The 15821-nt window shown below is 39.0% G+C and overlaps 1 protein-coding gene across 1 annotated transcript; it reads left to right on the top strand.

Annotated features, from left to right (window-relative positions):
- Window positions 1-7217: 7217 nt before the first annotated feature.
- Window positions 7218-8502, top strand: LOC100692159 (lactose-binding lectin l-2-like). The gene is made up of 2 exons (XM_005478658.4): window positions 7218-7666; window positions 8005-8502. The coding sequence occupies exons 1-2, from the start codon at window positions 7579-7581 to the stop codon at window positions 8436-8438; spliced, it is 522 nt and encodes a 173-aa protein (XP_005478715.1). The 5' UTR covers window positions 7218-7578; the 3' UTR covers window positions 8439-8502.
- Window positions 8503-15821: the final 7319 nt, after the last annotated feature.

The raw sequence follows: 15821 nt of genomic DNA on the forward strand, positions 1-15821 counted from the left end.
CAGTGAGACAAAGAAGATAAAAAGAATAAAAAATAATCCCACAAGTTAACACTTGTTGAACTCTGGCACTTTCACGTTTTAGTGTTTTCTTTGTCTGAGCAATTGTCCCTTTATCATGTCATTAAAACATGTTATCAACAAGATGATAATAAAAATGTTACCAGGAAATCAAACTTTGTGAGCTTTTCTGTAAACAAAGATAAAAAAAAAAACCCCTCTCAACTCAATGTTCACTGTTATAAAAAAGAAATAAATAAATAAACTGTAGCAGGCCTGCTTGGAGTCATTAAAATCCAAGACTATGTTCATAGGTGTCAAATGTATGCACTTTATGTTGGGATTTTCTTATTCTTTTATGTTCTATCATTTGGGATATTTACAGTTTTTTTTCCCTTCCTGACCTAAAATATGACTGAAGTTTTTTAATGGCATTTCTGACAGTGAGAACTGATATTTAGAAGTGCATTTCTATCCTTTAATAACCTCCCAGTGGTTTGGATTGATAGAGGTATTTAGTGACTCTAAGAAGACCTTCCACTGTTGATTGATTCATGCACTAAATCCCCCAAAGTATTTGGTTGTCTTCCTTCATACACATATGACATCCCATTCTTAACCTAAAGGGTTTAATATAATAAAGGCCTGGCTCACAGTCTCTGCTCTAATTCATCCCAAAGGTCTGGTTGAGGTCAGGACTCTGTGCAGGCCAAATAAGTTCTTCAACAACAAATTTGCTCATCAGTGCCTTTATGGGCCTTTCTTTGTGCAGCGGTGCACAGTCATATTGGAACAAGAAGCTGTTCCCAAACGGTTCACACAAAGTTGGAAACATGAAATTGTCCAAAATATCTTGGTATGCTGAAGCATTAAAAGATCCTTTCACTGGCACTAAGGGGCCAAGCCTAGCTCCTAAAAAACAACCCCACATCGTAATCTTCCCTCCACCAAACTACACCTGGCACAGTGCAGTCAGACAAGTACCCTTCTTGTGGCAATCAATCAGACTGCCAGGTGGAGCAGCAGGATTCGTCACTCCAGAGTGATTGTGCATTGTGATCACTGATGTATGTAAGGCTTGACTGCAGCTGCTGGGCTATGGAAATCAATTCCATGACACTCTCTATGTACTGTCCTTGAGCTAATATGAATTAGCTAGGTTCTTGACTTTGTACACCTGTTGCCATGAAAGTGACTGGAGCACCTGAATTCAGGCATTTGAATGAGTGAGTGACAATATAGTGCATGTGTGTTTATTGTTACATCAATTTGCCAAGAAGAACTTTTATGATACAATAAAACAATTGTAACAAACTAACAATAAAACAAACTAAAAACAAAGTCCAGGTACTTATAATGTGAAAGATGAATAGGTTTGTGAACTATAAACCTGACCCAATTTATATTATTAAACACACAGAAAGCGAAAGCAAAGGCTGGAACGCCCGCTGGGGAGTGAAGGCAGACGCCGTGATATTCATTAGCTACAAGTCTTAAAGAGTCATGAAACGCCACATTAAAGAGTTCAAAATTCTGAGATTTTAAGTACAAACTTGCACAAGCTTTCAACACATGCCACAGTTTAACTTTTAGACAAAGTTTAAACAACGTTTAAAAATTTAATAATAAAAGGACCCAAAAGCAGGACTCGCAGTCCAGGCTAAACATAAATGGCAGCTTTATTCCTGATACTCCCAAAATTGGAAAAAACAAAACCTTGACATGAAAAAAAGGAAAGAAACATGGTGACGTGGGAACACTAAGACACAAGGAGCGCACACACAGCCAGGAAAATCACAACAACGTAACAAGAAACAGAGGTAGATTGAGAGCCTAAATACACAGGATAATGAAAGGATGGGCAAAAGGGTGGAAACACCTGGAACTAATCTGACTAACGGAACAGGAGAAGCAAAACTGAACATAACACACATGAGACGAGGTACTGTCAAAATAGAACAGGAAGTGAAACGGACAAGGACATGTAAGTTTGACATTAGGACAAGGGATAAACAGACATGGAAGCCCATGACTGACTGGGGAGACAAAGGATGAAACATAAGTCACTTCTGGAATACCACAATAATGATTAACCAAGATTCAAAAGTTCACAAACACCCTAATAGTCCTAGTAACTACTAGGTTACTTGTGGTTCCTAGGATATTTAACAGTAGAATGGGAGGCAGAGCCTTCATTTTCCAGGTGTCATGGCTACCGGACGGACTCACGCACAGAGTCCTTTGCAAAGACAATTTATTTACAACAGGAAACACCTTAGTGCTATATATATGTACAGTGAGTTGGGAGGAGGTCCAGGGCACCAGGAAGAGGGGGTAATCCACACACACACTTCCTCTTCACCACAATCACAGCCGCAGCTCCTTGGCACACACTCACTCCTCTTCAGCTGCACTCGCTCCAAAACTCCACTCACGCTGCCAAACACAGGAAACTCAGGAAAGGTCTGTAACCTGGTCCGGGAGGGGGTATCTGTACACAAAATACGACAGTTAGTTCAACGGGCCAATACACAGAGAGAGATTTTTGATAAAGCCGAGAGACAGACATCGTGTCTGGTGCACCAGAAAAAACAAAAAAAACCCCAATACACAATCATAGAATAGTGCACAAGACCAGATACACAAAATATTAGCCTTAGTATTACACCTTTCTTACAAAAAAAGAGTCAAGTTATTAGATGTTGAGCTCTGTCAGTTGCTACCTTTTATAACTATGGCAAGTGTTCTTTAAGGAAAAAATAGAGTATACAACAATAAATATATATATTTTTAAAACCCTCGGTTAAATTTGCTGCAAACCTTGCATATTTAAAATTAAACTGAGGCCTGTGCAAATTTTTACTTAAAATCTTTAAGTTCCTTAATGTGGCATTTACATCCTGTGCTTTCACTTTCTGTTTGTTTGATTATACAAGTGGGGTCACGTGCAGGTCACCACATACTATTCATTATCTGCTGTAAATATCTGGACTTTGTTTGTTAGTTTATGATAGAATAGTTTTATTCTATCATAAAAGTCATTCTTGGCAGTGATATCAATGAAATGATATAAAAGTAAACACACATGTGCTGTATTGTCACAAGCATTCACTCACCCATCCAAATCATTGAATTCAGGTGTTCCAATCACTTCCATGGCCACAGGTCTATAAAATCAAGCACCTCGGCATGCAGATGCACCTCGGCATGCAGATGGCTTCTACAAACATTTGTGAAAAAAATGTCTCACTCTCAGAAGCTTAGTGAATTCCAGTGTGGTACCATAACAGGATGCAACCCATGCAACAAGTCCAGTCATCAAGTTATCTTTCTGCTAAATGTTCCACAGTCAGCTATTAGTGGTATTATAAAAAAGTGGACGTGATTGGGAATGACAGCAACTCAGCCACGAAGTGGTAGGCTGACAGTCACCATGTGCTGAGTCACATAGTGCGCAGATGTTGCCAACTTTCTGCAGAGTCAATCACTACAGACCTCCAAACATCATGTAGCCTTCAAATTAGCTCAACAACAGTATGCAGAGAGCTTCATTTAATGGGTCTAACATGGCTGAACAGCTGGAATCAAGACTTACATCAAGCGCAATGCAAATTATTGGATGGAGTGGTGTAAAGCAAGCCACCACTGGACTAGAACAGTGGAGACGTGTATTCTGGAGTGATAAATCACACTTCTTCATCTCATGATCCGATGGATGAGTCTGGGTTTGGCGGTTGTCATGAGAACTTGTCTGATTGCACTGTGCCAAGTGTAAAGTTTGGTTGAGGGGGGATTATGGTGTGAGGTTGTTTTTCAGGAGTTGGGCTTGGCCCCTTAGTTCCAGTGAAAGGAACTCTTAATGCTTCAGCATACCAAGATATTTTGGGCGATTGCATGCTTCCGACTTTGTGTGAACAGTTTGGGGATAGCACCTGCCTGTTTCAACATGACTGCCCACCAGTGCTCAAAGCAATGAGGGATGAGGGAGTTTGGTGCAGTAGAACTTAACTGGCCTTGCACAGAGTCCTGAGAGAAATCCTTTGGGTATCTGTCTCCCAAATAGAGCTGCCACGATTAGTCGACTAGTCACGATTACGTCGACTATCAAAATCGTCGACGACTGATTTAATAGTCGACGCGTCGTTTGAAGCTTTGTAAGATCACAAAAGACGCAGGAATAAGTAGTAGGATTTAAAAGTGTAATAACGGACTGAAACAGAAGATGGCAGCAGTGCATGTAAAGGATGCCAGCTGCCGTTAAACCCCGAAGAAGAAGAAGCTGTGTCCCAGAATTCATAGTGCGGCCCAGCGCAGTTGTCAACAATGGCGGCAGCTAGTTAGTTTTAATATTACTCTTATTATTCTTTCTGGGTCACAAAATAAACGTTTAACATATTTTCAAGCTGTAAGTTTTACGTCCAATCGATGCATGATCTGATTAGTCGACTAATCGCAAAAATAATCGGTGACTAGTCGACTATCAAAATAATCGTTTGTGGCAGCCCTACTCCCAAATCCAAAGTGGGAGCTGGCTCCATAGAAGAGAGGCTTGGTGTCATGGTCCCCGTGTCTCTCTGGCTGGCTCACGCTGGCTACAGGTTTTGTTTTTGTTTTTCTCTTCCTCTCTCCCTCTCCCTCGCTCCTGTCTGCCTGGGCGGAGCTCGTTACGGGCTCTTGCTCTTGGCCCACGCACCTGTGTGATTGTCACCACCACTGCTGATCTGGCTGATTCTCCTAGTTGCTATTTGATGCAGTGGCACGGAGCAGTTCGCCGCTGGAAGGTTGAACCTCCTGAGTTCGTGCTCTCGGCTGTTGTAGATAAATGCTTCTTGGCAAATTGATGTAACAATAAACACACATGCACTATACTGTCAAAAGTATTCACTCACTCATTCAAATGCCTGAATTCAGGTGTTCCAGTCACTTTCATGGCAACAGGTGTACAAAGTCAAGAACCTAGCTAATTCATATTAGCTCAAGGACAGTACATAGAGAGTGTCATGGAATTGATTTCCATAGCCCAGCAGCTGCAATCAAGCCTTACATACATCAGTGATCACAATGCACAATCACTCTGGAGTGACGAATCCTGCTGCTCCATCTGGCAGTCTGATTGACTGAAACAAGAAGGGTACTTGTCTGACTGCACTGTGCCAGGTGTAGTTTGGTGGAGGGAAGATTATGATGTGGGGTTGTTTCTTAGGAGCTAGGCTTGCCCCCTTAGTGACAGTGAAAGGATCTTTTAATGCTTCAGCATACCAAGATATTTTGGACAATTTCATGTTTCTAACTTTGTGTGAACCATTTGGGAACAGCTTCTTGTTCCAATATGACTGTGCACCACTGCACAAAGAAAGGCCCATAAAGGCACTGATGAGCAAATTTGTTGTTGAAGAACTTATTTGGCCTGCACAGAGTCCTGACCTCAACCAGACCTTTGGGATGAATTAGAGCAGAGACTGTGAGCCAGGCCTTTATTATATTAAACCCTTTAGGTTAAGAATGGGATGTCATATGTGTATGAAGGAAGACAAGCAAATACTTTGGGGGATTTAGTCCATGAATCTGTCAATTATGGTCTTCTTCTTCTAAGGTCTTCTTAGAGTCACTAAATACCTCTATCAATCCAAACCACTGGGAGGTTATTAAAGGATAGAAATGCACTTCTAAATATCAGTTCTCACTGTCAGAAATGCCATTAAAAAACTTCAGTCATATTTTAGGTCAGGAAGGGAAAAAACTGTAAATATCCCAAATGATAGAACATAAAAGAATAAGAAAATCCCAACATAAAGTGCATACATTTGACACCTATGAACATAGTCTTGGATTTTAATGACTCCAAGCAGGCCTGCTACAGTTTCTTTCTTTCTTTCTTTTTTCTTTTATAACAGTGAGCATAGAGTTGAGAGGGTTTTTTTAAATCTTTGTTTACAGAAACGCTCACAAAGTTTGATTTCCTGGTATCATTTTTGTTATCATTTTGTTGATAAGATGTTTTAAGGACATGATAAAGCGACAATTGCTCAGACAAAGAAAAATAAAGAAGAGGAAAATCCCAACATAACGTCTATAAATTTTACACCTGTGAATATAGTCTTGGATTTTAATGACCCTAAGCAGGCCTGCCACAGTTCATTGTGTTGTGTGTTCACTGTTATAAAAAAAAGAGTTGAAAGGGTTTTTTTAAAAAATCTTTGTTTACAGGAAAAGCTTACGAACTTCAACTTCCTGATACCATTTTCATTATCATCTTGTTGATAAGATGTTTTAATGACATGATAAGAGACAATTGCTCAGACAAAGAAAACAATAACACGTGAAAGTGCAAGAGTTTTACAAGTGTTAACTTGTTTTTACAAGTTAACACTTATTTACAAGTGTTAACTTGTAAAACTCCCAGTGTTAACTGGGATTATTTTTTATTATTACCATGTGACCAAGTGAGACAGTGACAGCCAGTGTGCTCATGTGCGCTATATGAAAGCATCTGTTTTGAATCTCTTGTAAATGAAACTGGCAACCACAAAGTGATCAGTCTCCCCTTTAGATCCCCTGAGACATATATTTTAGTTTTAGTTTATTTTTACTTTCTTCTGTCTCACTGATCAGTTTTATCTGTTTTCTCAGCTGTGTGTGTGCGTGTGTGTGTGTTTGTGTGTGTGTATTACTAGCCTACTTTGGATTCTGGTGCCTTCTGTCTGCTGAGTTTTGTATGTTTTTATAAATTAGCCAAAATAAGGCCTCTTGTTTTGTTGCTCATTCTGGCTCGGTGTCTGCATTTGGGTCCTGTTGTAATTCTTCATAGATACTGAAAAGCATAATGACAGAATAGTGCTGACATTTAAAGCACAGTTAGAAAAAAATGGATAAGATAAATGGCCGGATCACGTGATAAGGGCAAAACTGAGTTTGACAATGTAATAATTAGTAGTGGAGGAGCCCAAAAACCGAGGACAGTAACCAGAAAAGAGAACACAAATTTTCCTCAGTCGATTTACACAGAAGTTAATTTTAAAAGAAAGGAAATAAATTGTTATAATATAGAGTGCTCAAACTATAAACATAAACGAATGAAAATTATGCAATCAAACAAAAAACAAACACATTCATTAATAAACAAGTTTTAATGTCCTAATAGTTTATTTACTTATTTGTCCGGCCAAAATGAAAGCGAGGATCCTTCTGTGTGGAGGGATGTTGTTCTCTATATGTTAGATTAACTCATCTTTTTTTACTTTTCCTTTCGTAGCTCAGACCTGTCCTGTTTAATTATCCATGACCTTGATAAGGCTTTTTACTATGCAATAAGTATCTAACTACATAAAATAGTCACGTTCTCCTGAATGTGCCAAGAGGAAATGACTGTTCAACAGTTAAACAATTATGAATTTCTTTGGAATTTCATTTTTTTCTGGCTTATATTTAATGTTATTATGTATGGTGGAGAGGTTTGGTCCATCTGGCCAATGATATCACACCAGCAATAAAAACACCCACTCAGGCAGCTATAAAAGAAACCATCCTGTACAAAGAAGCTTCAGCAGCTCTTCATCACACTTTGAGACTTAAAGCTTCAACATGATCTTGCTCCTCTTCTTGTTTGGTCTGGCTCTGGGTGCTCCTTCTGAGTCTCCCTCTCGTGACAATGAAGTCATGCAACAACCTGGTAACTGTCCCATTTTCTGGCTCTTATTTTCCCTTATTTATTTTTACCTTTATTTGTGGTTATTATTTTAGCAAAAGAACATTTTATGTGGATATTTGTTACCTTATGCTCCTCTTCCTTGTAACTGTGAATGAGGAAAAAGCTTTTGCCGAATGCATTTGACCAGTGGCATTATTTCAACTGTGCAGCCATGCTTCTCTGCAGCGCATAAAATAAAGCAGTTAGTCGTTTCAATACCATCAGAGCATTTTCACCTCTGTTTCTGTGACTCTAAGAAAATAAAATCACTTCAACTTTTTAACTGTTTCATCTAGCCCTGAATTCTGTTTTCCCTTCAGGTGAACGGAAATTTAAACTGCTACGTGGAGCCTGTCCCATGTTCTGGTGGAGCTTCAACGGCCGCTGCTACAAATATGTCGCCACCCGCATGGCCTGGGCTGATGCAGAAGTCTACTGTTTGTCACAGGGAGCCAACCTGGTGTCCATCCGCAATACAGAGGAACAGAGTTTTGTGAAAAACCTGATCATGAACTTTGACCACGCCGAGGGACACACCTGGATTGGACTCAGTGACAAGCATAAAGAAGGCACTTGGATGTGGTCCGATGGATGTCCAGTGCGTTTTGTCTACTGGAGTCCAACACAACCTAATAATCAGGGAGGAAATGAACACTGTGTTCACACCAATGTAGTACCAGATAAGAAATGGAATGACCACACATGTGCTACCAATTTACCTTATGTTTGTGCAACACGCATTACCTGTCCTTAGAAGCACTGAACCCTCTGTTCCTGCTAGTACAATGCTATAATAAAGATTTAAATGTACACTGTAATCTCTGTAGTCTTTTGTGTGTCTGTGCAAAAGTCATTAAATTTCACTCACCTATATTTTCATGAATACAGAATCATCCACTGGTAGCTCTGATGGTGGATCAAAGGGAATATTTACTCATTGTTTTAATCTCACAGCTAATGTTAATATAATGAGACAGGAGGAAAAAAACACCCAACATCTATATTAAACTTTAAAAAAAAAATGTTTTGGTGATAAAGCCTTATTAAAATAAAATACAGTCAAACTAACAATAAATTACTTATACAGTGACTCTAACCTGAAAGCACCAAAGAAAGAGTTCAGCCAGTCTAAATAAGAGATGTTGCTTCTGTCACAGTCCTGGGTCAGTGACCCAGTGTTACTATTATTATTGTTTAGTTTCATCTTGGTTTATTACTACCAGTGTTTTGGTTTTGGTTTGTGACTTCTAGGTCTTAGGTTTTGGTTCCCATGCTGCCTCTGTTCTGTGTCTAGTCTGTGTCTCAGTTCAGCTGGCGCATTCTTCGGAGGCCGCATTTGAAGGCTGATTACTTCAGAGCAACGCCACAAAGGCTGTCCCAATTCGAAGGCTGCTCCAAATGCGGCCAACCAAAGCATCCCCCTTTTCCCCAAACTTGAAGGTTGGGTTGGATGTATCTTTCATGGCCCAACCTATCCCAGAATTCATAGTGCGGCCCAGCCAATTCCTGTTTCCAACCATGGAACCAACAACTAAGTTGTAATGTTACCCTTATAATAATACTCTCTAATACTCTAATAATAATATTATAATAATAGTTAATTAAATTAAATTATTAAATTAAATTATTATTTATAATATTTGTATAATTATGTAAAAATACTTTTCAAATGTGGCGATGATGGAGGAGCGCAGCTAAAGAGTTTGAAATATTACTCTTTCTGGGTCACAAAATAAACTTTTAAAATATTTTCAGGGAAAATGTAGCTGTGTAAACTTCAAATATCTGCTCAGTTTATTAAGACATCACATATTTGCAAAAGGGCTCTGACGTTTTCGGAGACGTCTGTTACCCACCAGCTCGACAGCTGACCAGGTGGTCAAAGCTCATTAGAGCTGGCGGATTCCCGGCACATCGTTTTCAGACCCCACGCGGTCTTTCGCTAATCAGGGATAACATGATATATAAGTCACTTAGATAACTTAAAAATGTTATTGTTTGGCTTTTTTCAGTGTTTTATTTTTTCCTGAGGAAATCGGTTTGGCTGAGATTAAAGTTATAGTTTCACACAGCTGAATAAACGTTGAACAGAAAACTGATTAAACAGAAGTGTGAAATGGTGAGAATTTACTCAAATGTCCTGTTATATTTTACACACCAAGGAGCAGATGGCTGATATAATTCCCTCGAAGCACAGGCAGACACAAGTGGTTTTCTGTCACTGGTTTATTTGAAGACTTCTCTCCAAAGCCACCGTGAAAACTATACAGCATTAACAAAATAAAACTCAATGTAAGACACAGCACTAAAAATAACACTGTATAACAAATACGATAAATCAATAAATACCTCGTTGGCTGCATGCTGCAAAAAGGGAATTAGCCTCCATTCTTCTGAGGTTTCCTTTATGTGTGTGTTGTTAAAGTCCACTTAACATGACTTTCAATAAAGACCATTCTTTCTACCCAAAGAGGAAACTAGCGCGACTTGTAAGCGAGCTTGACTTTCAAAATAAAAGCACTGAAACTTTGACTACATAAAATAACAAAGCATAAAGTAATGAACAGCTTAAACAATTTACAATGATGACATGGACCTTGAGAAGATAAAGAAATAATCCAAATTATATACAATGTCATCATGCCAACAGCTACACTCCCACTGAATCACACAAATGTTTATGTGGGATTTTCCTAATGAAATAGTCTCTTCAAACAAGCATTTCTACTTATCACCAAAGAATGTCTTGTTATCAACTCTTTGTCAGGTAACTTCCAGCAAACAACCCTTTAGTCTGCTTCTAAGGCTACGTCCACACTAATGCGTTTTCGTTTGGAAACGCATCGTTTTCTCTCCGTTTTGGCCTCCCATCCACACTGAGACGGCGTTTTCCTCAAGGAAAACGCAGCGTTTTGAAAAAACACTCTCGAAAATGCATACATTTGAAAACGGTGCTTTCGCGTTGCAGTGTGGACAGCAAAAATACAGACTTTCTAAAACGATGACGCATGTTAGTGATATGATGCAGTCATGTGACCAATTAAACTAAGATAGCGGAGGGCATTGTACAGCAGTTGCTTTGTTTGCTCTCAATTTTGACAAAGTCCAGTTTGTACAAGCTCCAGATGGCTTTTCTTCAAATTCTTTAATTCTCACTTGCTGTTGCAACTTTGTACTTATGTGTTACTCGCAGCAACAACTCCACCTCATTGTTAGTCCATTTAAAAAACTCGGTGCTTTTCCTCAACATTTTGCTGCAACGTTTCAAAGAGCAGGAAAGTAAATAAGCGGCAGACAGAAATGAGGCAGGCCGTTTTCAGACGTTTTCAGACGAAAATGCGTTTTCAAATCTATCCGGGCTAGTGTGGACGTAGCCTAAGAGAGTAACCACACTTTGAACAGGTCTCTCAAGAAAAACTGTTTTAGCTGTGGGGCTCCCTCCTCCGCCATCTTCCACTCATTGCGTGGTGCCAGATTATCTTGTAGAAGGACATGTAGAAGGACAATGTCATCAACCTTGATGTTCCTTCTGTTCTTCCGCCACTTTTGTCGCTCTTGTAAATTTAGAAGATATTCTTTCTTCCATCGAGTCCAAAACATATTAGCCAAATACTGCACTCGACGCCATCTTTTCCTAAGATAAACATTTTCCTTGACAAACTCTCCAGGTGGGGGCAGAATGGTCTTGGACTTCATTGTTAAGACATCAATGGTTCAGGGTCGTGAGTGGTCTGCTGTTGATGATAGCCATGATTTCATACAGAAAGGTTCTTAAGGAGGTGCAGTCAAGCCTTTGTGATGACTGATCGAGAATAGCAGTAAGAACACTTCTTATAGTCTTTATTTGACGCTCCCAGACACCTCCCATGTGACTTGCTTTTGGAGGGTTCATGAGAAATTCACATCCTAGAGTCTTAGCCTTTTCTTGATCCATTCCTTTCATTAACTCCATGAACTCTCTCCTAGCACCAACAAAAAATTGAAGGCTAGACCATCCCATTTCACAGCCTTCGAAGACCTTCTCGGTCTTCGGAGGACCCAGCCCACGTAGACTTTGAAGGCCGGGTCCTCCGAAGGATGCAGCCCCTGAATTGAGACACAGCTTGTGTCTCTGTGCCTGTCGTGTGCTTCCTGTTTTACTTTGATAGTTTCGTGTGCTTAGGTAGTGTGTCTACTTTTGCTTCCCTTGTCTCGTCGTGCCAAATTAGTCCCAGCTGTGTTTCCCTTATGTCTCCCATTTCCTGATTACTCCGCTGTGTATTTTAGTCCTCTGTGATGTTCTGCTTGTTGTCGCGTCGTTCACTCTCTTTGTGCTGTGTTTTTTCCCGTCATGTTCCGAGCCCGTGTTTCCTAGTTTCTAGTTTCCAGTGCCAGTTTAGTTTAGGTTTCACATTTGATGTTTTGGTTTGTTTTAAGAAGTTTGTTTCTTTGATGAGTTGTTTTTCCCAGCGTATAAAGCTGTGCTTTAAGTTAACCTTCCATCTGTGAGTCCTGCAGTTGGGTCCTCCTTCCTGCCTGCCGCACAGCACTCGCCATGACAGCTGCTGTGTCAACGTGATGTGTAGTTCCCCACAAGAAATGCTATCTGAACACATACACTGCTCTTGATCAGGTTGTGTTCAAGTTACTGTGGTAATTTAGGTAGGTAACTCTGTCTATGAGTTTCCTTCTGATGGTACTGAAGTGAAGTTACAACAACTGCCCCATATTCTTGCACCTTCTTAATGAATGCATTTAGTGTTTTATAAGTCAGAAAAGCAATGTTCTTAAAGCAATGTCATTTAAAACCTGTACATTAAAAAAATTAGAGTGTAAGTTTTTATTATTTTTTATTACTACTATTAGTACTAATAGCAGCAGTAGTAGTATTTATGTTTGTATTATTATTAGTAGTATATGTATAAAAAATGTCAACCAACACATTTATCTCGCCCCATCTTCATGATCGCCTAAAGTCACATCCTGGTTTGAAAGCCGAATTTTATTCTGTAAAAATCACTGATTATAATTTTTGTGACATCTAATAAGAAAAATGATACTGATACACGACAAATCCAGCCAGTGATATAACACAGAATCCATTCTCTGGAGGCCAATTACTGAATTTCCCTTTTGTGATTTACATGTAAAACAGGAGCTGTATTACACACACAATAAATGCATTTAAAGTACGTAATTTGCTCAGAACCAGAGCAGATTTGATAAATCTTCCTTCTAAAAATGCAACATTTTATTTTATATCTCACATTTTCATGATTTGTTTACTTTATTTTTCACTGTGTACATATCAGTTCTGATTTTAAATATCAACTCGTGCATGACACAGATATAAAAACACACATACACACAATTAAGATGTAATGTTTGTCTAATGTTTTTTAGCCAGTTGAGGGCAGCAGAGTATCAAGTTAACGTGATGAGGATCAACCTAAACTCCAATTCTGTAATGCAGAAAATCAACACAAGCCAGTTTCAGCAGCTACTTTCAGTAGCCATTGTTACAGTTTTGTGTGTGTGTGTGTGTGTGTGTGTGTGCTAACAAAACACACACAGGAAGGCAAAAAAATCTTCATCAATCATCAAGATTTGTGCGCCATCTTTAGGTGACATGTTCTTTGCAGACCTGTTTTTCGTCTTTGTAGCTGTCCAAAAGCAAAAGTTTCATCTAATTTCACATTATGAAAAATATGATACCCACTTTAAAGTGTATACAACAAAAAGAAGACATTACATGTCTCAGCTATCAAAAATGTGAGGCTAGGGAGTGAGTCTGACAAGAAATTGAAGTACATAAATAACCACTACAAGCACATCTGCTCAGCTGTTTGCAGACACTGGGCAATGGCGTGAATTAGCATGTGTACGCAGGGGTGTAATTTCCAGGGGGGTTAGGGGGGTTATGACCCCCCCAGTAATCAGACCCAACCAATAGTGGAGCTACAGTATCCAGAGTCATACACATTGAAGGTCATAAAATTATTAACAAGATAATCAACCTCTGTGAAAGTAGCGTTCAGGTAGCTGGTTTGCACCTGACATTGAAGAAGATAAAAGTGGATGAATTATATCCTTAAACGTAATTAGAGCACTATCAAAAATACATCTACTGTGATAAAAAACTTCCCACTGCTTTGGCGAATCCATTACTGTAAATCTAAATGTTGTTAATAAATGATCAGACAAAAGAGGGTTTTAAGGAAATCCCTTTAAATGTTCAGTTTCCACGTCATGTGTCAAAAAAGATCTAAAGTGTGATTAAAGTGATGGCTATGGTCTTCTACATTTTGAAAGAAAACAACTGATTCTTATGAATTTAAATGCCATGTTGACAATGTTATTTTTAGTAGGTACACGGATGTTAAAATCACCCACTAATCAGATAAAAAGTGGAGAAATTGGACAGAAACTATATAAATAACAGCAAATAAAACTGATTTTCGAGTTTTCCAACTAGCGTAGACAAGACTAAGTGTCAGGATTTCAAATGAAATAAAACTGTGTTTGGGTGTACCCCTCATGTCACACTATGACAGCTGGGAAACCCCAGAGACTTGGATAAGTGGAGGATATGGATGGATGGGTGCTAAAATGTTTGCATATACTGTAAATATCCCAAAGGACACCGCATACAATAGCAAAGGAAAATAAATTGTGTATAAATCTTACAACTATGAAAATAGGTTTTTTAAAATGCCTCTAAGCAGGCCTGCCACAATAAGCTCAGCCCTCAGACGACTGAAGAGGGGGAAGCTGTGCTTTAATTACACTGTATAAAGTGGTAGTGGGATGCTGCTGACATCAACTGAGGATATAGTCAGGCAGTGGAAGGAACATTTTGAGGATCACCTCAAACCCACTGTCATACAATATATACTGGAAGCCTAGACAGCTTGCCTACCACTGGGAGTGAGGTCACAGCAATTGCTCAGTAGCAGGAACTATTGGATGAATAAGATTCGCCCTAAAGGCTCTGGATGTTGTAGGGCTGTCCTGGTTGACATGTCTCTGCAACATTGCGTGGAGGTGCCTCTGTTTTTTTTGTTTTTTAAATCCTCTTCCGTCTGTTGTTGCCACACGCATGACCTGGGCTCCACTGTTTGTCTGAGAGAGCCAACCTGGTGTCTATCCACAGTGAGGGGGAAGAAAATGTTGTGAAATCCTTGATTGAGAACTTTGACCACGCTGAGGGACGCAGGTGGGTTGGACTTAGTGAGAACCATTAAGAAGGGAGATGGATGTGGTCCAATGGTTGTCCGATGGATCAACTAGCACTACATCAATCACACAAATGTACATGGCCAAAAGAAACAAAAAGTAAAATAAGCTAATTATGAACATTTTGTTGTTTCTGACTGCTCATGGTCTCCGTCACTTATTTTAAATTGCCTACATTCTTGCTTGTGTGAGTAAAGCCACAGGAACGAGCATTGACTATGTGACCTTCATACAAGGTTGCATAGTTGTTAGATGTTTGATGTTGAGCTCTGACAGCTGCTACCTTTTGCTAATTGTGTCAAAGTTTATGTACAGAAACAAATGTATTTAAAAAAAAATTGTCTTAAAAAAATACCGACTCTATGTTAATTTTCCTGTTATTTAAAAATGAAACAGTGATTGTGGTGTTTGTGAAATCATTTTTCTTAATGTCTCACAGCTCCACAAACCATTAATGTGGCATTAAATGCTTATTTGAGAACGAAACTTCAGTAAACGGAAATAGTGGAAGTTAAGATGAGAGCTGGGGGAAGAACAAAGCTTTTAGATAGCAACAACGTTGCTTATTTGTCTTCATTTTTTAGTTTTTTTAATTATTATTTTTACCTGAAATCAATAGAAATTAATTTAGGATCGACCTGTGTGTGAACTACATTTGAAGCTATGATGGAGTGATAATGGAAGTGTGCTTCTTTTGGAAGATTTTGATTTTGCTACTACATTGTCAACTATTCTAATAATCAGTTAATCTGTATGAAAAAAAAGTCTCAATTCTCTGATTCATGGTTCTCAAATAAAGCTTATTTTTTTCAATTCAGTTCAGTTCAATTCAGTTTTTTTTATATAGCAACAGCTGCCTCAAGGTCCGTTTCCTTTTCTCTTCTCTGAAAGTAAACTAAATATGTTGTAATTGTGGGCAGAA

Source organism: Oreochromis niloticus, linkage group LG22 (genome assembly GCF_001858045.2).
Source record: "Oreochromis niloticus isolate F11D_XX linkage group LG22, O_niloticus_UMD_NMBU, whole genome shotgun sequence".
Taxonomy (NCBI): Eukaryota; Metazoa; Chordata; class Actinopteri; order Cichliformes; family Cichlidae; genus Oreochromis; species Oreochromis niloticus.